The sequence below is a fragment of the Thunnus albacares genome, chromosome 22 (assembly GCF_914725855.1).
Source record: "Thunnus albacares chromosome 22, fThuAlb1.1, whole genome shotgun sequence".
Taxonomy (NCBI): Eukaryota; Metazoa; Chordata; class Actinopteri; order Scombriformes; family Scombridae; genus Thunnus; species Thunnus albacares.
This window is the reverse complement of record NC_058127.1, coordinates 3,229,717-3,251,197: the sequence shown is the minus strand read 5'-3', so window position 1 is coordinate 3,251,197 and position 21,481 is coordinate 3,229,717. Positions and strand designations below refer to the sequence as shown.

At 36.3% G+C, this 21,481-nt stretch overlaps 3 protein-coding genes across 3 annotated transcripts; 1 reads left to right on the top strand and 2 right to left on the bottom strand.

The window, feature by feature from the left end:
- Positions 1-3,550: 3,550 nt before the first annotated feature.
- LOC122974441 (butyrophilin subfamily 1 member A1-like) lies at positions 3,551-8,790 on the bottom strand. Its single transcript, XM_044342474.1, has 5 exons — positions 8,708-8,790; positions 6,683-7,008; positions 5,672-5,983; positions 5,063-5,190; positions 3,551-4,166 (listed from the first exon to the last, which is right to left on the bottom strand). The coding sequence occupies exons 1-5, from the start codon at positions 8,788-8,790 to the stop codon at positions 4,113-4,115; spliced, it is 903 nt and encodes a 300-aa protein (XP_044198409.1). The 3' UTR covers positions 3,551-4,112.
- Positions 8,791-10,024: 1,234 nt separating this feature from the next.
- On the top strand, positions 10,025-13,846 carry LOC122974440 (high affinity immunoglobulin gamma Fc receptor I-like). Its single transcript, XM_044342473.1, has 6 exons — positions 10,025-10,055; positions 11,193-11,438; positions 11,764-12,009; positions 12,241-12,486; positions 13,161-13,268; positions 13,839-13,846. The coding sequence occupies exons 1-6, from the start codon at positions 10,025-10,027 to the stop codon at positions 13,844-13,846; spliced, it is 885 nt and encodes a 294-aa protein (XP_044198408.1).
- Positions 13,847-18,040: 4,194 nt separating this feature from the next.
- LOC122974439 (butyrophilin subfamily 1 member A1-like) lies at positions 18,041-20,981 on the bottom strand. The gene is made up of 5 exons (XM_044342472.1): positions 20,873-20,981; positions 20,421-20,762; positions 19,097-19,378; positions 18,883-18,999; positions 18,041-18,579 (listed from the first exon to the last, which is right to left on the bottom strand). Exons 1-5 carry the CDS (start codon positions 20,979-20,981, stop codon positions 18,041-18,043), a joined length of 1,389 nt encoding a protein of 462 aa, XP_044198407.1.
- Positions 20,982-21,481: the final 500 nt, after the last annotated feature.

The following is a 21,481-nucleotide window of genomic DNA, read 5'->3' as shown; positions in this document are numbered from 1 at the left end:
GAAACATTGAAGAATTCATCCCAACATGTTCTAACATGATGTCAGCGGTGACCTGCACCATTAACAATGCCTTTGAAACAGACAGTGGAGAGTATTGGTGTGAAACTGGAGGAGGAGAGAGAAGCAACGCTGTCAACATCATTGTCACTGGTACGTTTACTGTAAAAAAAAAAAAAAGACAGAATTTATTAAAATAAATCACACTGTAATTATAAGATTAATGGTTTTCATTGAATATAAATCCTACATACCCAATACCACCAAGGTAGAAGACTCATAGAAACCAGTTAAGACAACTGTAACAGATCATAAGAACCAGTATGTAGATAAGAACGGTGATGGTGAGAAATAACACAATATAATGCATCACATATGGCAGCACCAAAACTTCAAAAGCTATTTATGAAGCACTTTATATTTTGGTGTATAACTCTGGAGATTTCCTAAAAGAAATTTCTTTTTTCTTAGATGTACAAAATTTGATCTGATCTTCATCAAATTTGGCACATGGTATATTCTAACAAACCAGAAGAGTGATATTAAAATATTCCCAGACAGGATTTAAGTTATCTCCAAAACTAAAGTCCCTATAAGCTAATAGACAGTATAAACTGTTGTATATTTTTTGTCAAATTTGAATTCCTCTCCCTTGAAGATAGTTGCTGATATTTCTCATGTGGCTGTGGCTCTCTGGACTGACTGTAGACCTGTCCTCATCCTTTCTGGGGCATTTTAGATAGCTTTCACTCATCCTTGTCACTTGTGTTTCTACAAATCTATGCATCCACACTGACATTTTTCCTCAAGAGGCAGCCATTCAAACTGTACCTTTTCTATATGCTGGGAATGTATCATTTACATGTACAACAATCAATAAAGATCCCCAGTACAGAAACTTAATCACTAAACAGATAATTATGTAAAAGTGAAAACAAGCATGTCAGTGGAATGCACTGTATGTGTAAACAAAGTAAATGTTAAGGTTATTTATAAAACTGTATTTCAGGTGGTTCTGTGATCCTGGAGAGTCCTGTCCAACTCTTTTAAACCACACAGCTGAAATCTATAAAGATGGCCTCTTCATTGGGACCGCCTATCGTGGGAAGGTGACCATCCACAATGTTACCAAGTCTGATGAAGGACTCATAAAAATGCAGCATCTCACCAGAGAACTGACTGACTGTGAACAGTTTTACACAACAAAATGAAGAAGGTATTGAACTTTCCTTAATATTTACTTATTTATAAATCTGAGTAATCAATGAATCAATCAACATAACAAATGTGGATTTTTAATATAAGTGTACTGCATGATATTATTACACAATAACAACCATAACATAATATCATTAAAAAAATTGAGCAAATCTTGTTCTCAACCAAATTGAACATCTATGGGAAAGGGACATCTATAAGGGAATAATTAGTATTCAGTCTCTTCCATAGACTTAAATAATCTATGCAGAAGAGCACTGAAATTGCATTTTATGTTGAGTTTAAATGTATGTTTGATTGACCACATATTTAAAAGGTACCATATGTAAGACTTATTATATGAATTTTTGTTTAAAACATTCAAAAAATAACGACTAAAAAGACAACTAAAATCATCAGCCCAATGTGAAGAATGGTAAAATGAAACCTTCCCTGACTTTCTCAGTTGCCTGTGGCTGATTTCTATGTAAAGGACTCAGGCCGGACTCAGTGCCTTGCCCCTCTCCTGCTACAGCACCAACAGGGCCCGCCTCTCTCCTCTAGAGCTAACAACACTCAGGAGCTGTTTGTTGGTGAGCAGTGGCTCTGTCCCTCTGCTCTGTCCGGTCCTCCACACACACATACTCAATACTGCAACACCAATCCCTGCAACACTAGCTAATATCAACACACGACTAGCACCCGAGCTGACTTTCTTCCAATTGGAAAAGTAAGCTAAGCAAAGCATGTGAAATATATTGTGATAGTGTAATCACTTCTTCAGCCCTAAAAGTGTTTCATTACTCCAGTTTAATTTTTTTGCGATATGTAAGAAATAAATTCATGACAAGTGAAAAAGTTGTAAGCATCTTCTAAAGTCTTTATTGCAGAAGCACAGGGAGGACTGAATCATCTGTCAAGCAGATAAGAAGAAGTCTTTTTTTGCAAAAACAGGTGTTGAAAAGGGGAGTTGTGTTATAATGAGGATTGTCAGGTCATTACGGTACTCAGAGAGTACCTTCATGCTTGCAGTGTCTTTTTTTAAACAGTCAAAAACCACAGAGGTAGAGGACAGATGTGTGACCTATTTTAAAAAGGCCTGCTTCGAGTTGTCTCAGCATATCTTATTCTGGGTTTTGTTATAGATGCTACACATGCAGGTGATAATTTGAGCTTCTGAGACACAAACTACGCAAAAAAATAACAGGAAGAAATACATCAAAGGATGTAGAGACAACGAAGTATTCATACAGTTGTACAGATAAATATAAAGAATGTTTCTGTCATTATTGATGGAAACATGTCTTGTCTGTCTCACTACATACTTCACCCTCACTTAGACTCATTTAGGTATTTAATTTTTTTGCTATTAAGACATTTCCTTCAGTCTGATAATGTACCCTCTCTGCCCTACTGAATATCACATTTAATTTTGCATGTTTCGGTAAATTTGACTTAGTTTTTCCTATGGAAGGCAAAAGCTTAAAAAATAGCTTAATTTGCCATTTGTGGGAAATATAGCAGGTCATTAATTTTCCTGTATAATAAGAGTGATGTTCACATTCCTGATGAATAAATCATCAGATTTTTGTAGGCATCTGCTAAGGATGTCCCTTGCCCCTTCTGTTGTTTGTAATTCAAAATGATTTACAGTAAAGGTATCCAGTTCAGGTTAATTTTTGTGGATGATGTTAATAATGAACTGTAGTTAAACTATACCCAGATAGCAAATTTGCTGTGGCTCAGATCCTGCCCACACCCAACACTTTCCGCACTTTGATCCAGTCCACATATCACGTGGAATGATGGCACTTGGGTGGTCCGCTCCTGTTTCCCAGATCTGGGCCACAAGCAAGCTGTATTTCACCCAAGAACAAACCAGATAAACCAAAATTGGCCCACATCCAGAATCCACATACCTGAGAGCACCGCATCTTTACCAGAAAAGGCCCACATTTGATTTGGGATATTTGGGCCATATTTGCTATTTTACATGTGGGCCATTTCAGGCTCACATCCATTTTGTCTGGGCCAGAAGAAGGCCAGCAGTGCCGCATCATTGACTGAATTTGCCCACTTTGTATGTTATCTGGGTAGATGGAAGGATGGATAATAGAAAGTATTCACAACACCAGAGTTATATTGGTTACATTTTGTCCCTTAATACTTCAAATAAGCACTATATGTAGATAAAAAGGTACTAAATAATGACATTAGGGATTATTTATAATAATGTTTTTCTATAATTGGTCAAAAAATGCTCTATTCTTCTTAACACCTGTTATAATGCTTTTTTAATTTTTTTAATTTATGTACTTCCTGGTGTGCATTTTGATTTAATGGCACCTACTGTTTGTAAATTGTGCTCTACCACATGTTCATATTTTTATATGTGAACATGAAAAACATGTGAATGTATTGTGGCCATAGTTTTTCCTAAGTATTATGAGGTTGTCATTCACTGAAATGAAGCTTCTCAAAAGTCAAATAAAGACATTTTAAAGTGTTTAAACCACACAGTCTGTCCGTCTACATAAATATAACACCCTCTGAGTGCATGTCACCATTTAACTCTGACAAAGCCCGCGCAGAACCACCACAACATCTTGACACCTCTGTCAACAGAGTTTATGGACTTTTTTTGTAACATTGGCACGATAGTCATAATCACAAGCTCTGACATACCAGAATACTTAAATAAAACCTGTTTTCTAGTTGCAGAAATTTTTAAAATTGGATTGGTCAGCAGTACTTTGTGGTTTTCATGACTACTGTATTCAGTCTTGTCCAAATCCTCTTTCGTGCTTTGTGTCAGTTTTCCATTACTCACAATCTGAATTAATATTTTTTACTTGTACATTTTGTCATTTTCTCACTTCTTCTGGTCCTCCATTGCCTGTTTTCCAACAAGGTGCTTCTCAGTCTCTTTCTCCATCAATTAGAGGCTCAAGCTTCATGGTTTGTGTTGTTCTCTATGTGAAAGCAGGAAGGAAATTTAAGTAAAATTTAATAGTTGTATTTATGAAGTGTCTATACAGCTGTAAATGGTACTAACTTACACTTTCATTAAGTTTGAAATTCCAGACATTTTATTTTGATTCTACCTTACAAAACACTAACAATTAAAAAACTACAGGACCACTGTTAGGGGTAGCGGAGCAGGTGGATGCAGGAGCAGCAGGAACTGAAGAATAACTTCTTAAATAAGACTCAAGTGCAGGCAGAGCAAAACTGAACAGAACAAACCAGAAACAGAACTTAACAGAATAAGACTGAACAAAGGATCCCACAAGACTGAATGGAAAACCATTGCTAAAATACAACATACGACATAAACAAATACAAACTAATGAGGGAATGGGGAACGGGTGACCAAACTGAGAACAGGCAAGGAGCTAATAGGCTGAGGCAAACACTTGGAACAGTGAAGGGCTTACAAGGCTGATGAAGGGCAGCTGTGTAGATAGGCAAATAAGGGAAACTGAGAAACAAAGAACAGACATGCCTACACACAGACACAGACACAGACTGGGAGGCAGAGGAAAAACACCAGGAAGACACACAGAACAGACTAACAAGTAAGGGCAACCAAAATAATAATAATGCGAGAATCTTTGAAAGACACAACTCAAGTCTCCCATTCAGTCCAGTCTAAACAAACAGAGAAAAGTCCAAAGGGCCTCCAGTGGACTGGTGGAGGGACATAGATCCCAACTAGGACAGAACCATAACAACTCCAAGTAACAAACACTTTTTTTGGTTGTTTGGTTGCTTTTTTTGGTACACTTTATATCACTATACCCCTCAAGGAAAGAACTTAAGGAAAAGGAAAGAAACGAAAACCTTAAAAGAATAATTTAAGACTTACTGGTTTTTGTTGTTTCCATTTCCACCAAGCAAAGATGAATGCAAGACTGCACAAACAGAAAATAATCAAAACAATGACACCGATGATGATATAAACAGATGAACTTGGTGGGATTGTGAAGAAATCAGCTGAAATGACAAAACACAGAATGACATGACATTAACATCAAACTCCACATCACTCATTTGAAACTAGTAGGATAAATGCCGTATCTGGTGTAATCTGGTGTAGATATTCATTCTCCCCTGAGAATAAATCCCAATGACTTTATTGACCCTCTGACCTTTTCAGTAGCACCACCATTAGGTCTTAGTTTTTACTTTAAATTTCACTATTGAACAGGTTGCAAGAATCATTTTTACAGAGCACATTCTTCCCCACACAGAGGATGAACCCTCACCATATTTGACCTACCAATGCCAACATTGCATTGCAAGATATCTTAAGTATGTTCATGCCCTCATGGCTACACTATTCCAGCATCAATACAAACTTCAAATTTTAATGCCCACAGCTGATAAACATCTAATATCTAAATCACCTCTTCCACTGAGGGTATAGTGACTGCTATTGGTTTAGTGATTTTTGTCCTTTTTTCAGCCCTTTTACCTGAAATCTGAATGTGTGTCTCTCTGGTCTGGTTGATGTTGTTCTGTTGGACTCTACAGGTGAAGTTGTTGTTGTGTCTCTTCTCTACAGTCACTCTGCTGCTGACAGTATAGAGGTCATCAGGACCTCTGACTGTCTCTGTAGGTCCAGGAGAGAGGAGGTTTCCCTCACCGTCCAACCAAAACACCTCAGGCTCTGGATGCCAGCCTTTAGATACACACCGTAACACCACTGCACTGCTGGTTCTGTTAATACTCACTATGGCAGGTAAGGAGACAACACCTAAAGATGAAAGAGATGACATGTACTGAACTATGTCTCAGCAAAAATGGAGTAAACATACATTGGCAGAGTGTCAGATGAATAAATTGGAGAGAAACACCTGATGTATGATAAATAAATGGCATCATGCACAGACATGTGCAGATATGCAAATGTAACTCATAACAGACAGCTACTGAGTTGCATTTGGAAATCCTGTCTGTCAGAAATCTTGTCTATGTACCCCTGTCACTTTAAAAGGTACAGTTTATGTTCCTTTTAATGAAGTATCATAAAGGGGACATTATATTGTGGATTTCTGTTATTCATATACTGTTACGATATTGGATACCTATTCTAAACATGGTCAAAGTTCCAAAACTTAAAATGACTGTATGTGGTCAAAAGCCAGGGCTTCAACCTGCTCTGAGGGGGGCCTTAAAGAGACAGGAACTAAAGTGGCCTGTTTCAGACAGGGGCTGAACTAAGGGGCTGTATAAAGGGCCAGTATAAGATAAATAAGGAGTTTTAAATAAATCATGCAAAGATATTCTACTTGAGCCCCAGAATATAAATATAGACCTGGAAATGTGCACGATATGTCCTCTTTCAGTGTAATTTCACATTTTGATATATTAAATGTCTGTCCAGCAAGAAAATACACTTTCATATTTAATAAATCTTGTTTGATATATAAACAAAAAACATGCATCTACTTACCAACAACAAGCTCAATGAAAGAGTCACAACGTGTAGGAATGAAGCATCTGTATCTTCTCTGATCAGAGAGTTTCACTCTGGAGAGTTTCAGTGAAACGTCTCCATGCCTCAGTTTGTCTACAGACACTGATGTTCTTCCCTTGTAGATGAAATGCTTTTTACTCTCTAGTTCCACTCCGTCACGCCACACATACACAAATCTGGGGTTCAGGTCAGGTCTCGCCCACTCTACAGTCATATCTAAAGCATTTGTGGCAGGCTCCAGTTGGCATGGTAAGATGATGTCATCACCAACTATTGCCACTATTGGCTGAGATGGAACAACCACCTGAAACTGACCTGGGGAAGAAGCAGGTCTGCTGTGCAGCAACTGAAAACTTTTCTAAGGATCTGGTTAGAGTTTAACCTCAGCGTATGAATGTAAGATGGTAAATGGTTAAAATTTGTTCAGTAGTCAAATTTGTGGTGAACTATGCAAATATCAGATATCTGGCAGCGTGTGCTTTCCAGACAAAGTTGATCAAACAAGTGGTTTCTTTCCTCACATAATTTTTCAGTTCATATTCAAATATAACACCCTAATCATTACATTTACCTTCATACACATAAAGCTTTTACTGATGTGACTGCATGTACAGTATGTTACCTTCAGAACAGGGTGCTTGTAGAAGGACAACAAAAACCAACAGTGAAGGAATTATGTGGAGATTCAGGATATGGTCCATCTTTCAGGTTACGCATCCTGGAGTTCTGACAACTGAATCATTTGTAAAGCAATAGGAATAGAACAGGATAGCAGTGTGAATAACAAAAAAATGAAATATTAAATGTCTCATGCTAGTCCAGCCAGTTTCTTCTAGTGACTGTGGATCAAATAATAGTTTAATAACTTACAATTTGGCTAAGAGACAGGCTTTGATAAACCACATAAATTAACCTGAAAATATATGAGTTTGTCAAAAGTTGTTAAAAGCTGAAATTATGACATTTTCTGAGTGATATAAGACTGTTCAACATACCTGTTGTAGCTCTCACAGAATCCTTCACCTTTTAACCGTTTGCTGATCTGCAAACTTGTTCAGTGTCTACTGGCAGTCAAATTTCATGCAAATTAATGTAGCCCAGTCATACTATGACAGAGAAAAGTGCTGCAGGATTGCAAAAGTATGAATACTGAAAAGGGACATATTGTGCACGTTTCCAGGTCTACTGGAATATCTTTGCATGATTTACAGATAAGAGCTACCCTCAGTCCAGCCTCTGTCTGAAACAGGCCATTATAGCTCCTCTTTTCCTATCTCTTTTTAGCCTACTCTGTTCTGATTGGCCGACTTCAGGAAGCTTCCTCCGGTTCTGGAGGTTATGTAAACAAACAATAACAGCTGGATTTCACCGTGTTTTCTTTTTCTTTACTCCAAATGGAAAGTTCTCAGATCCATCTGTACATGTCGGAGCCCAAATCAGATCTGAAATATGCAACTGGATGACATGAACAACCTTAGCAACAACCTTACCATCAGGGCTAGCCTACAGAATGGACGGCTGTTTGTGGGGATGTGCGAACAATGTGATGTCATCACAAGGAGGAAGTAGAGGTTACACTGCAAGCAAATATGTCTATCTGTGGACTCACAGTATCTACACGACACATCCACTTCACTACATGACACACGCACTTGGTTAGGTTTAGGCATGAGCAGTGTGATGGTTAGGGTTAGGGGTAAGGGGGACATGTTGTGTAGCATGACGTTACAGTGACAACATCAGAGGGTGTGATGTAGTGAAATGAGTGTGTCATGTAGGTCTGCATGATTGCAGATAGATCCTTCTCATTGCAAGTGGAGTGTTTAGAGCAGACTGGAGCCCTGACTTTTGACTTGTTGGTGGCATTTTGAAATGTGTTCACCCCAAGTTTTGAGTCTTTGACTATGTTTATCATAGACATCCAATAGTATAACAGTACAAAATGAGAGAAAATCACAAAAAGAGTGATATGTCCCCTTTAACAAATTGACTTGGTATTAAAACTAAAGTACCTGTTATGCAGAATGGCACCTTTCTGTCACGGTCTGCTCCTCAGTCCCTCTCTGCAGCCACACTCTCATTCCCAATTCTCTGCATTTCTTCTCCCTGACCATGTTCTCTCTTGCAACTCCCTAGACCTGCCATTCTCAAGTTGTCCACCAGATGCCCTCGGCCTCTCCCTCCTGTCCCTGTCTTCACCCTTATGTCTACTCAGTAATTGCTTGCACCTGCTGCACAGTCCCTCATCAGCTCCTCACTATTTGTATCGGACACTTGCTTTCTAGCCATCCTAATCCTGGATTTTATTTGTTCCTGCAGTTCCTGTGGTTTGAACCTTTTTGCCTGTATACTACCTGCCTGCCTGCCTTGCCCCTTTGAACTGGACTGTTTTGGACTGCCTCCCGTTGCTACCTGTTAGCCTGTGTTTTTGCTTTTGTGCATTAAATTACCTTCTTATTTCACCTACCAACCTGTCTGTCCCATCCTCATTCGACCTCATTCGTAGCTTTCACTGTTAAAACAGTGTATTACATAAACAGTAAACAGCCTGTAATCTTCATATACTGTTTTCAACCTACAGCAATTCATTATATTTATAAGCTGATGTATTTGAATGCAAAATATTGTACAGCAATCAGAAAAAATATAGTGGAGTAAAAAATATATTATATTGTGTAAATTAATATTCAGAGATCCTCAACTATGAATACCTCAGCATTGTACTTCAGTAAATGAAGTTATTGTTAATGTTAGAATGTCAATTCCATGGTGAACAACATAACATAAACATGAAATAACATAAATATATAATTTATTTATAGTGTAATATAATAAACATAGAAATAACATATAGATGCATATGTAATAATGTCAAAAGCACGACAGGTTTGTTCATTAATACTGTTCTGTAACATGCCTCATGACATGTACATTTAACAAAATATAAACAAAATATAGATTTTCTTTCATTTTTTAAATTTAATTTTCATACCTGTAATTACATAGTAACTGATTTGCTGCTCAGGAAAAGGTAATGTAAATGAGATGTTTGGTAGTGAAAAATTTACTGCAGAGGGCAGAGTAGACACTTTCACATAAGTGAATTAATGACTGTTTGAGTGAGATATGAAGTATAGTTTTAAAAAAAATGTTTTAAGATTTGTTCACACTATGTAGACACACTATTAACTTAAATGAAGTGTTGTTTGGCCCACATAACAGAGCTTTAATGATCAGATAAAACCTTACCATCACCTCCAGAAATAAGCTATACAGGAAGGGTTGGGGTTAGCATGAGAGCCTCACCTCAATTCAGTTTGAGGCTCAGACAGTCAGCAGCAAGACAACATGGAGGTCACAGCTCTCTGCATCAGACTGTGTGAGTACTGAGTCTGCTTGTCTTTGTATTACTGTTTGAAAATTATAATCAGCAGTCAGATATTCTGAAATATCGTGTTTTACATGTCTTGTGTATTGATAAAATTGGCAAAATTGAAAAAGAAATCTTGTAGGTGTATGCAAGTATGTCAAACAGGCAGTTTACTGTATATTGTGATATACTTTGGGCAGACAATCAATAAAGGTATTTAAAATTTTGAATTTGAATTTAACAGTAAAATGGGATTTCAGTGTATTTCCTGCCAACACAGTCTTGTAAGAATGCAGCCATTTTGTACAATCACCATATTTGTCTTTATTTTTCAAAAGAAAGATCTGTCATATCTGTGGCATTAAGTGATTTATTCATAATATACATTTTTAATGTATTTTTACTAGCACAACCATGTAAAAATTGTAGCATAACAAGTGTTGGTCTTATTTTTGAAAACAAAGATTGACTGTTTTGGGGGAATTGATGGGAGGAAATAAAAAAAAAAAACAGCAATTAGCTGTAAATACTCAACAATATTCTTCAAAAATGAGAAATGATGTGAAATTTTACCGCGCATTGTATGTAAATATACTTTTTTTAGAGTGTACTTTTTTGAATAAGATATTTGCAAACATTCCTCAGCTTTATTTTTCTCGTTTTCATTGTTATTTACATTAAGTGATTAGCTAACACTTAAATTTATTACATAAACATATTTATTTTCACAAGTAAGTACAGTACGTCTATTAAAAAAAAAAAAAAAATCAACATCTGACATGCAGCTCTCTGCCTTTGTCTCTCCAGTGATAAACATGTTGTTGCTGCTGGTTACACAAGTACAGGATAATTATTGTGCTCAGAAAGCTGGTAAGTTTAGTGTTAGTTAAATAAAACTGCATTATTGTCTTTTACCAAATTACATTTAAAAATGAGCCAAATTGGTATTTTCTTAAAAAAAGTGTAATGTTTGTAGCTCTAAATAAGTACTTTGTGGAGGGAGTTATGGACTAGAGACGGGTAAGCAGGTGTGCACATTTACATAAATCTATATTCTTCCTCCTATTATCTGATGCCACTAATGTTTTTGCATATAGCTATAAGTCAAGTTTTGTATCATATACGTTTTGTGAATGTGTTGTTCAGCTGGTTCTGTGATCCTGGAGAGTCCCGTCCTTCCTCTGATGGAGGGAGATGCTGCAACTCTGCACTGTAGAAAGAAGACAACTTCCTCCTACTTCACAGCAGATTTTTATAAAGATGGTGTCCTAGTCAGGAGCAGCTCCACAGGAAACATGACCATCCACAGTGTTTCAAAGTCTGATGAAGGACTCTACAAGTGTAACATCTCTGGAGCTGGAGAATCACCAGAGAGCCGGCTGACTGTCAGAGGTGAGACATAAACTGCAGAATAATTGTGACACCTTTTAAACCTAAATATAGAAATTATTCCAAACTAAATCATAGTACCACTGCAATTATTAAAAATCAGTGCAGAGGCCCAACAAAATATACAATTTTTTAACATTTATGTTAAACGAGCCGATCAGCATGATACAGTGATGCATAGAAAATGATTAGATGACAAATGTCCATGACATTAATGAAAATCTTTAAAGTAAAATAACCTGAATTCCTTAAACATAAACATACCATTGCTGCAAAAATATTAATATATGGTGATAATATAATTTATTGTAAATGAAATGTCAATCAGTTGGTTCTGTGATCCTGGAGAGTCCCGCTCATCCTGTGATGGAGGCAGATGATGTGACTCTGCGCTGCAGGAAGAAGAACACTGCTTTAAGCCACATAGCTGATTTCTATAAACATGGCCTCCACTTTGGAACTGGCTATAAAGGAGAGATGACCATCCACAGTGTTTCCAAGTCTGATGAAGGGCCCTACAAGTGCAGCATCTCTGGAGCTGGAGAATCAGCAGAGAGCTGGCTGACTGTCAGAGGTGAGACACAATAAAAGTTATATGCAGATTATAAATAATACTGTGTACCCAACTTACAGTACATCAACTTATCAGTTGTTTCATCTACTACTTTTCTAATGATCAACTCCAATATTATTTATCTTATCTTTTACCTGGCCTCAGAGGCTATGAACGTGACAACCAGTTTCTTCACAATTCATGTTTAATCATGAAATATATCTTTTATGTCTTATAAAACATGTTTATCAGCTGTTACTGTGATCCTGGAGAGTCCTGTCCTTCCTGTGATTGAGGGAGAAGCTGTAACTCTACACTGTAGAAACAAGACGGCCTCCGCCACCTTCACAGCTGACTTTTATAAAGATGGCCTCTTCATGAGGAGCAGCTCTACAGGAAACATGACCATCAACAGTGTTTCCAAGTCTGACGAAGGCCTCTACAAGTGTAACATCTCTGGAGGTGGCGAATCAACAGAGAGCCGGCTGACTGTCAGAGGTGAGATAAAGTACAACTTTAAAGTACATGAAAACAAAAAAATAGACTGGGACTTTATCATGTAACCATCGGAAATTGTATCCATGAGATCCTAGGGGTGTGCCCAAATACAAATATGTTATTCGGCAAAGCACAAATAGTGGGTTTTTTACGAATATTTGTTTCATACAAATATTTTAAAAATGATTTATTTTTGGGAAAAAAAACATGTTAAATAGTAGCACGCAGGTCAGTTATATCATTATCTTAGTGTCTCTCCTCTGCTCCGCTGTTACGTCTATCAGCAGGTCTCAACAAGAGGAATCACAGCCTCCTGCTACATGACACACATTTCCTACTTTAGACATCACTCCCGGAGATCGGGGTGTTCCCCAGAGCTGAGCTAAAGCTGAGCTACTGACACATGCAAAATTGCTCCCAAGGGACTTTCCATAACCTGTTGTTCCCCTTCTCCTCTCCACATAGTTAGGTTGTAAAAAATAGGCAAAATATTTATATTTGAAACAGATGTTTAGAATTAGACTCAGAGAGATGGAATATATACTCAATCTTGGTAAATTTAAAATATCATCAAAGTCTAAAATATTTGAAAACACTAGTATCAGAGCCTTATTTAATAATACAGCAAATACTGTCTATTATCTTTTCAGAGTGTCCCATCCCCCTTTGCTCAGATCAACTTCCTATTCTCCTCTATCTGTTCATAAGGACTGTTGCCACCATTTTGTGGGTGGCTCTGCTGCCGTTGGTGTTGAGAAAACATTACTTTGGCGAAGACAGAGGTAAGACCATTCAGTTATGACTACTCACTGATAAAATACACTTTAAGTAGCTTTTATACTATATTTTTTATAAATAAAGACAACAGTTTGGTGAAGTGTATTAATAAAGCATGTACTCCCAGCTTTGTTATCTCATTTATGCACCAAAAATAACAACAACCACAGTTAGGTCTGCAAGTAGGAGACATTTTGTGTCCAGCAGCAAAACTTTTGAAATGAAAAGTATTTGAATATTCACTGATTCTGGATTTCTCAATGAGGGAGAAGGAGGAGATGTAATTTTTGGAATTTAAAGTAACTTTTTATGGAAAAACTATATCAGACACAAATCATTTTTGAAAGCATTTTATAAAAGTATTTTTATATGTCATAAAACATATATAGTCTTTAATGACTAAACAAAAAATCGACTCCCACACACTGGCGACACTTATGGTGTATTTATTATGTCTTTATAATAGCTATATTTCAGTCGAGCACGTTTCATTTCGCATTTCATCATAGTTGTTTCCATTATGAAAACAATGAACATGAAACATTTAAAATATATTTCTCTTTTAATTTCTACAGCTGACTGATCTGGACAGAAGACAAACTATGATGACATCCAAATACTGTAAATCAAACAACAAATAAACAAACTGTGGTGGTAACCTGGTGGTCCCTTATACAATCAGGCACCACTGATCAAAAAATGTTTTCATCTTTTTGATGTTATAAATTGTATATGTTTGATATAATGTTATTTTCTACTGATAATAAGTCTATTACGATGATATTATAATAATATATATTTTTAAATGACATGTTAGCATGTTTTATGTCTTGGCTCGAGTGTGTAAAGAACAGGTCCAATACATTATCAGAACATAGGGGGAATCTAATAATATAATGACAATAACAATTCATGCGAAAGGCAGAAGTGTAGAAATGTGTTTATAGTCAAGATTTGAACTTGTTTTCTTTAAATAAACATAAAAGTCTACATACATTAGTGTGTCCTGCTGTTTTCTGTTACTAAACAAGACTTATTTGACTGATTTAACTACTTAAAAGTGTAAAATACTTGAATAAGACATAAAAGTAGACATATCATGTGCTGTGGCCTCTATCATGAGATGAAGTTTCTCAGACGTTAAGACAGGTCAAATAGTTTCTAACCACAAAGTCACAGTTTTTGTTTCTTTTTCTAACTTGAGTGTCTACACATTAACTATCCACTCTGACCCTGGAGAGCATCTTTATAACCCTGTGCAGTATAACCACACCATCTCTACACCTCCACAAAAAGAGGCTGTGGGTTTGTTTCATTGACATCAGGTCATTCACACACGACTGAGGCCACATATAGCTGCTGAAACATTGATGTCTAGCTAAACAGCTCTACATTCATAGTGGTGATTTTTGTTCTTTTTATTGGCTTTGATGAATTCAATTCAAATGTTGGTTCTCTATAGACATTTAACAAAAAATAAGATTAAAAAAAATTACAAAGTGCATCATGAATATTTAGATTACCCACAGAAAATTAATTAATCACATACACAAACAAATCCCATAGCAAAAATAATCATAAAATTGAAATCTTACTGTTTTTTGTGATTATTACTGTACAATACCTGACATAATAATATGGTTTATGTCTTGTTACTGATGTAAACAAACTTTTCCACCTTTAGATTAGGTTTTGTGTCAGCTGTTTTAAAAGACCTGTCATTCTGTTTGATAGCAGGTTTGAATCCTTTGTGTTGAATATTCAAATATAGAAATTACACTGCAAATCATAAAGAAATTTAGTGCAACCAAACATCTTTTATCATTGACTTAATGTAAATGTACACATTTTATTTATGTTAAGTTAATTTAACTTTGGATTTCTAGTTTGTTCTTTTTCAGACCATGTCAAAACTTGTAATATTGTTACATAGTGATATATAGTCTTTTGACTTGAGAGCCTAACTAACTTGACTCAGACCCCAACTGATCAGCACATCAGGGGACTTCCCATTATGCATTATTGGAGAGTTAAAACTGCCCAAAGACTTTTTTGTAGTTTGAAGAAATCAGACATGATGGAAACTTGCTGTGAGTCTTTGATACATGTCATGGTTGTTTCTTTTCATAATAATGAAAACAATGCAAGCCATGATAAAGGTTAGTATCAAATTCAGTCTCAGAAATGTCAGAAACTGGAACTGGGAAGCATCCGACTGTGTCGGTGTGAACTGAACAGTTGTTGATTTAACTAATATCTAAAGTTTACTGAAGTTTGTTTTGGGTGCATCTTGGTCTCTGTGTGAATATTAAAGGAGGGAACAGATTGAAAGGAAATACAACAATCCTTTTAAGAGAAAGGATTTACAGCATATCATAACACATGTAATTTCTAAATGAAGCAGTAAACTGTATGCTCCATTTTATTACAGTAAATGAAGCTTCAACTGTGTGCTGTTTCCAAAATCACATTTCCTGTGAGTTGATTTGTATCTGCCCCTGCCCTGGGCAGGTTGCCAGTTACACAGGACTACACTATAACCTTAAAAACCAGTTAAGTTAATGGGCTCATCTTGTCATATGTCTGAATCAGTAATGGCATGATTTCTGTCAAAGGTGATCAAATTAGATGTGGGTTTTTTTAAAGCCATGGCAGCTCATCACACACAAAACTAAAGTCACATACTTTGGTTTATGCTGGTTTTTTTAAGGAACTGGCTATTGGTACGGATTCCTCCATGTCAATAGTCTGTTTTTTGTTGTTGTTGTTGGAGAACAGTGAATATACAAACTGCATCCAGTAATTATATCACACAGTCATTATTTCACATTTATAGATCTGGAACACAGTGTGTGTGCTTCAGGTCAAACTGATCTTTAACTCATGTTCGTGGTTGACCACAAGGAGTCTCAGATGAAGGCCAACAATGATGATGATTTAGAAGTATGGGTTGTCTATTTTGAAATTCCTTTGACATTAAATCTATTGACTAAAAATTAACAACATAACAGAAAAAATCATACTTTATTTTTATTTATAAAAGCAAATGTTAAATGTTTAAAAATGTACAAAATGACACTGTAATTTCATTTAATGGTCTTAAATACAATAGATTACACAGACAGAAATACAGAATGACCACCAATTGTGAATTTCAACTTTTTACTTTTACAGTAACTTTCTCTTTTTCATGCAGTCAATAAAAACAAATGTGACAACAAAATGTAGACGAAGATACTAGAAAAATTTTACAAACTGCTCTAGAAGCCGCAATTATGATTGTATGTTATTCTCTGTCTTACACACAGTATGTAACAGTCTCTCCTCCATCCTCAGTTGTTTCTGCTCTCAGTGACCTGGAAGACACATCGGACTATACTTTTCAAAATGATAAAATAAATATTAATAAAAAATACATACACTGCAAAATAAGTTGACATATTTAAAGAAGAACACATTATCTAAACCTATTTTTTTTATAAAGGCTAGCATTACGTATCTAAAAAACCATATTATATCTGTGCATTTTGGGAGCAGAGAGCACCAGTGGATTGTGCTCATCCTGTGTGTGACAAGACAATGTAGTTACTAATATGGTTTTTGGAGCCCCATGTCCTGTAATTGTTCCACCGGTTACTGAGTTGGAATGTGAGGCCACAACATAGGCGTAAATTATAATCAAAACCGGCCAGTACAACTCTCCCAAATATCATATCATAATGATGAATGAAAAATATGTACAGTTATAAAACATGAGTGGTTGGTTTTCTTGATTCAATGTAATTAGCAAGCAAAGACTAACATTTTTTCAACCCCTTTCCACCCCTGTATTGTGAGACTTGGTTGCACCCAACCCGTCCTCCCACCTTCTCAAGTAGCAGCAGTAACTACCAGTGCGAGCAATACCCAGCTGGCATATAAAATGAAAAGAAGAGCAACAAAAGACCAACCAACAACTTTAGGTTGTTTAAGAGGTATGCTACTGTCACGGCCCTATAGCAACATAATGATACTGTTATATTTATTTTGCTCTGTTTCTGGACATCCATCATAAAAATGTGTTCATTTTTCCATCTAACACATGAAATAAAAAGCAAAACCTTGTTCATACCAAAAAATATTAAAATACACTTAAAGCAGCCAACAGTTTGCAAATGATCCAAAAAGAAATACAAATGCATACAAAAATATAAACAACCAAAATAAAATAAAATAGAAAAAGAAAAATTTCAGAAGATGATGATTTTTGTTTCACAATTTCACACAAAATATTCACAATAATTTAAAAGATTCTGTTGGGAATGCAAAGTTCAACTTTACAATATTACAGTAGAGCTGTACATAAAAACAACAAACAAGCAGCAAACACACACACAGTTAGCTGTAGACTAGCTGGTGAACATAGTGGAGCAGCTACTAAAGAGCCAGATATTTCCCTCAGGAGTTGGTAGAGAGCAAAAACAGAGCTAAAAGAGAGTGAATATTGAACTTACATTCACCAGGTGGACAGAAACACGACTCCAAATGAATGATAATGTTGCTCTGTAACTGCTGGGTGTGGAAATAAGCAACTGTTTGCTAACAAGTTCAACATATCAACTTAAAAGCCGATGATACGTCAGTGTTGTGTCACTACTTGTTTCTGCTGAAAACAAGTTGCCTTTCTTATTACAAGATTATTTTTATACCTCTGATTACACCTCAAATGTTTTACTGTAAGTCTGATTACAGATTAAAGTGAAACTTTGAAAACATTGATAATCACTAAAACTTAGATTTAGTTGTCGTCTAGTGATCTATCTGATCTTGATGAGTTGAGTTCCCTGTCTGTGCTCTGTTCCAATATCTCCTGTTGCTGTTCTCTGATTTTCTCCATGTGGTCCTCTACTGCCCTCTTCCTGTTTGTCATTGTATTAAACACAGTATTTGTTTTGATCATTAGTTTATCTGTGTTCTGTTGCAGTTTCTGACTTTCATACTTTCTCTCCCGCAGACTTTTTTTGACCTCTAGTATGATTTCTTTCAGTTCTATAAATCCCCTCACTCTGTCACTTTCTGTCTCTTTCTCCACTGACTGAACGTTCTTCTCAATTTCATCACACATTTTCTCCATCGCTTCTTGTTGAAGACTGAGTTGATCTTTCTGGTTATCCAGTTCCTTCTTCTGTTCCATCACTGTATTAACCATCTGCTCCAAGTCTGTCTGTTTTTCTTTGTTCTTCTGTAACTCTTCATCAAGTTTGGCCTTTTTCTCTTTTTTCTTGTTTTCTGCCAAAAGCTTTTCAGCTTCATCTTCTTCTTGCTTCTCTTTGGTCTCTGTGTGAATGTAGAAGCAGGAAATCATTTAGGTTAAAGTTCACAGAAGAGCACAAAACTATGATGAACCTCAAAACACAATAATCATTAAAAATTAAGAGCAGCTTATTTGCATTTACTTCACTTCGGATGTATCCACTGAAAACCCCTTTATATTTCACTTTTGTTATATATATATATATATATATATATATATATATATATATATATATATATATATATATATATATATATATGGTGTGTGTGTGTGTGTGTGTGTGTGTGTGTGTGTGTAAGAGGAAACACATTGAACTGCTGTCTTACCTCTTGTTTTGTGCCATTTCCACGCAACAAACACAAATACAAGAGTCCAGATGAAGCAAGCAGCGAAGACAATGATGATACGAGCAGCAAAACTTGACGGTATCCCAGGGCATTCAGCTGAAATGATAAAACACAAATCAAAATGGCAAACAGAGTATTTAAAGCTTTGTATGGTAAGAAGGAGAGCATATTAGAGATGAGATAAAAAAGACACCTGAAATGTCAATGTGTGTCTCTCTGATCTGGTTGATTTTCTTCTGTTGGACTCTACAGGTGAAGTTGTTGTTGTGTCTCTTCTCTACAGTCACTCTGCTGCTGACAGTATAGAGGACATCAGGACCTCTGACTGTCTTTGTAGGTCCAGCAGAGAGGAGGTTTCCCTCACCGTCCAACCAAAACACCTCAGGCTCTGGATACCAGTCTTTAGACTCACACTGTAAAATCACTACATTGCTGTTTATGTTTATCCCTGCTATGACAGGTGAGGAGACAGAACCTGATGATGAGAGAGAGCAGAATTCACATAAATGTAAAACCCAAAATGTGCTTTTTGAACTTTTTTTGTTTTTTGAACACAATCATATACAGTGCATATGGACAATTATATCAATAAACATAGTGAGCAATGCAGTTAAAAACTCTAAATTCTTTTGGTGGATAAAACTGGTGTTGGACTCTCTCTCCTGGTTGAAAATATCATTGCAGCAATACATCTCAAAAAACACATTTCTGTCTCCTGTGATGATGATGATGCTGCACATGATCAGTACTGATAGAGACTGCACTCGGGCATTAGACATAATTACACAAAGACCTGCAGCAATAACAAGAACCCCACCAGACTCAGGTCCCAATACAGAAGATTTCAAGGTGGTCTGACCAAAGTGAGAACAAAACGTTTACGGCTTCAAACTAGTGGACCGAGTGCTGAGGTAGCCCTAAACAGATGTAATTGATTTCCATATGTGTATACAGCTGAAGATCAATGTGACAAACATTGAAATCCAAATATAACTTAGTAGATGTAGCCATATCGTATTCTTGTGATGCAGTAATTTGCTAAACAACAAGTCATTTTTTGTCTTGAAGAAGAAAAAAGAGAAGAAACAAGTTATTGTGTCTCAGTGAAAATAAATTCATATTAAAAATCTAATAATATCTGAGATTAATGCTTTAAATGCATCTTTCTTCAGTTGACTTTTTTGTTATGCAAGTGTTTATCATGGAAACAAAGAACAGAAACCCCCCCCCCAACCCCTCCCTGACAAGACATAGCAGACCAAGTTTAGACTTTTAGCTTGAAATAAAAATGTCCCAACATCTCTGATGGAGCTCAGGAATCATCTGAATGAGGAGGGTTACTGGGTGGCTGTACTAAACAGAGATATCTCTTTATAAAAGTGCCATCACCAGAGCCATGCCCCAAATATTCTACACATGAGGGCATGAAACGAGGTAGCATATGAGTATGCAGCAGCATAATGTAAAACCATTACCTGTAAAATAAATAAATGAACACAATGATTACGCCCACTTACCAACAACAAGCTGAACAGTAGATTTTCTGCCCTCTGAGGGAATATAGCATCGATATATTCCATTATCAGAGACTTTCACCTTGGAGAGTGTGAGTGAAAGGTCTCCGTGCTTCAGTTTCTCGATGGACATTGACGTTCTTCCTTTGTAGGACGGGTTTTGATCAGCCAGAAGGTCTTGACCTTCATACCTCACGTGGACAAATCTGGGTTCCAGGTCAGGTCTGCCCCACTCCAGACTCCTGGACACAGAGTCCACGGCAGGTTCAGGATTGCATGGCAAGATAACATCATCACCAAGTGATGCTACTATCAGCTGAGATGGTCCAACCCCCTGAGACTGACCTGGAAATACAAAGATCAGTTTTTAAATCCTGCAATCAGAACTAACTCACGTTTACAGAAGTATTGCACTGTCATGCATTGTTATAAAGGTTGACTTTGATGTCAGTTACCTCTATGAGTGTCTGTCAGTAGAAGCAGGATCACAGTGTGCTGGAAAACCAAAACATTGATATAACTGAGCTGAGATGTAAGAATTAGTCCATCTTTGAGGCAAAGCATCTTAGAGTTCTGGAGTGAAAAAAAGAGAAAACATGAATAACCCTTTATTTTACAGGAACTTCCTGTAAATTTCTTTAAATTCCTGGTGATTGTGTAAAACAGGTATATAATGGTTAAATGTTAGGACATTTAGAAATACAGAAAGGGTGGTGAAATTTGGCACAAATTATAATCAGCAAAAATCCTTAAATTAAATTCTTTAGCAGACTGAAAAAAAGACTTCAGAAATTATTATGAAAAAAGAAACTAATAAAATAATCTAATATGTTAATATGTAATTTCACACTCAAACTACAAACTGAAAACTGAAAGCGTTGAAGAAAGCATTCCTGAAAAATGTGGATGGATATGCAAATCTGAATGCAAGATGAAGACTGATTAATAGTTCATAAAGGCCATTTGAGATAAACAATGAAATATAACAACAAACCCTGTTGTATTTAATATCTTTTCTTGTATCATCGTCAGCAGAAAAAGATATTCCCTTCATGGTTCAGTAT

Coding starts and splice junctions, on each gene's coding strand:
- LOC122974441 (XM_044342474.1), bottom strand. CDS start 8,790: ATGGTCAGGGAGAAGAAATGCAGAGAATTGGGAATGAGAGTGTGGCTG. Junction 7,009..8,707: donor GAGCAGACCGTGACAGAAAG/GTGCCATTCTGC, acceptor GCTGCACAGCAG/ACCTGCTTCTTCCCCAGGTC. Junction 4,167..5,062: donor AATGGAAACAACAAAAACCA/GTAAGTCTTAAA, acceptor GCTTTCACATAG/AGAACAACACAAACCATGAA.
- LOC122974440 (XM_044342473.1), top strand. CDS start 10,025: ATGGAGGTCACAGCTCTCTGCATCAGACTGT. Junction 12,010..12,240: donor GAGCTGGCTGACTGTCAGAG/GTGAGACACAAT, acceptor CATGTTTATCAG/CTGTTACTGTGATCCTGGAG. Junction 12,487..13,160: donor GAGCCGGCTGACTGTCAGAG/GTGAGATAAAGT, acceptor CCCTTTGCTCAG/ATCAACTTCCTATTCTCCTC.
- LOC122974439 (XM_044342472.1), bottom strand. CDS start 20,981: ATGCTTTGCCTCAAAGATGGACTAATTCTTACATCTCAGCTCAGTTAT. Junction 19,000..19,096: donor GACACACATTGACATTTCAG/GTGTCTTTTTTA, acceptor TTATCATTTCAG/CTGAATGCCCTGGGATACCG. Junction 18,580..18,882: donor GAAATGGCACAAAACAAGAG/GTAAGACAGCAG, acceptor ACATTCACACAG/AGACCAAAGAGAAGCAAGAA.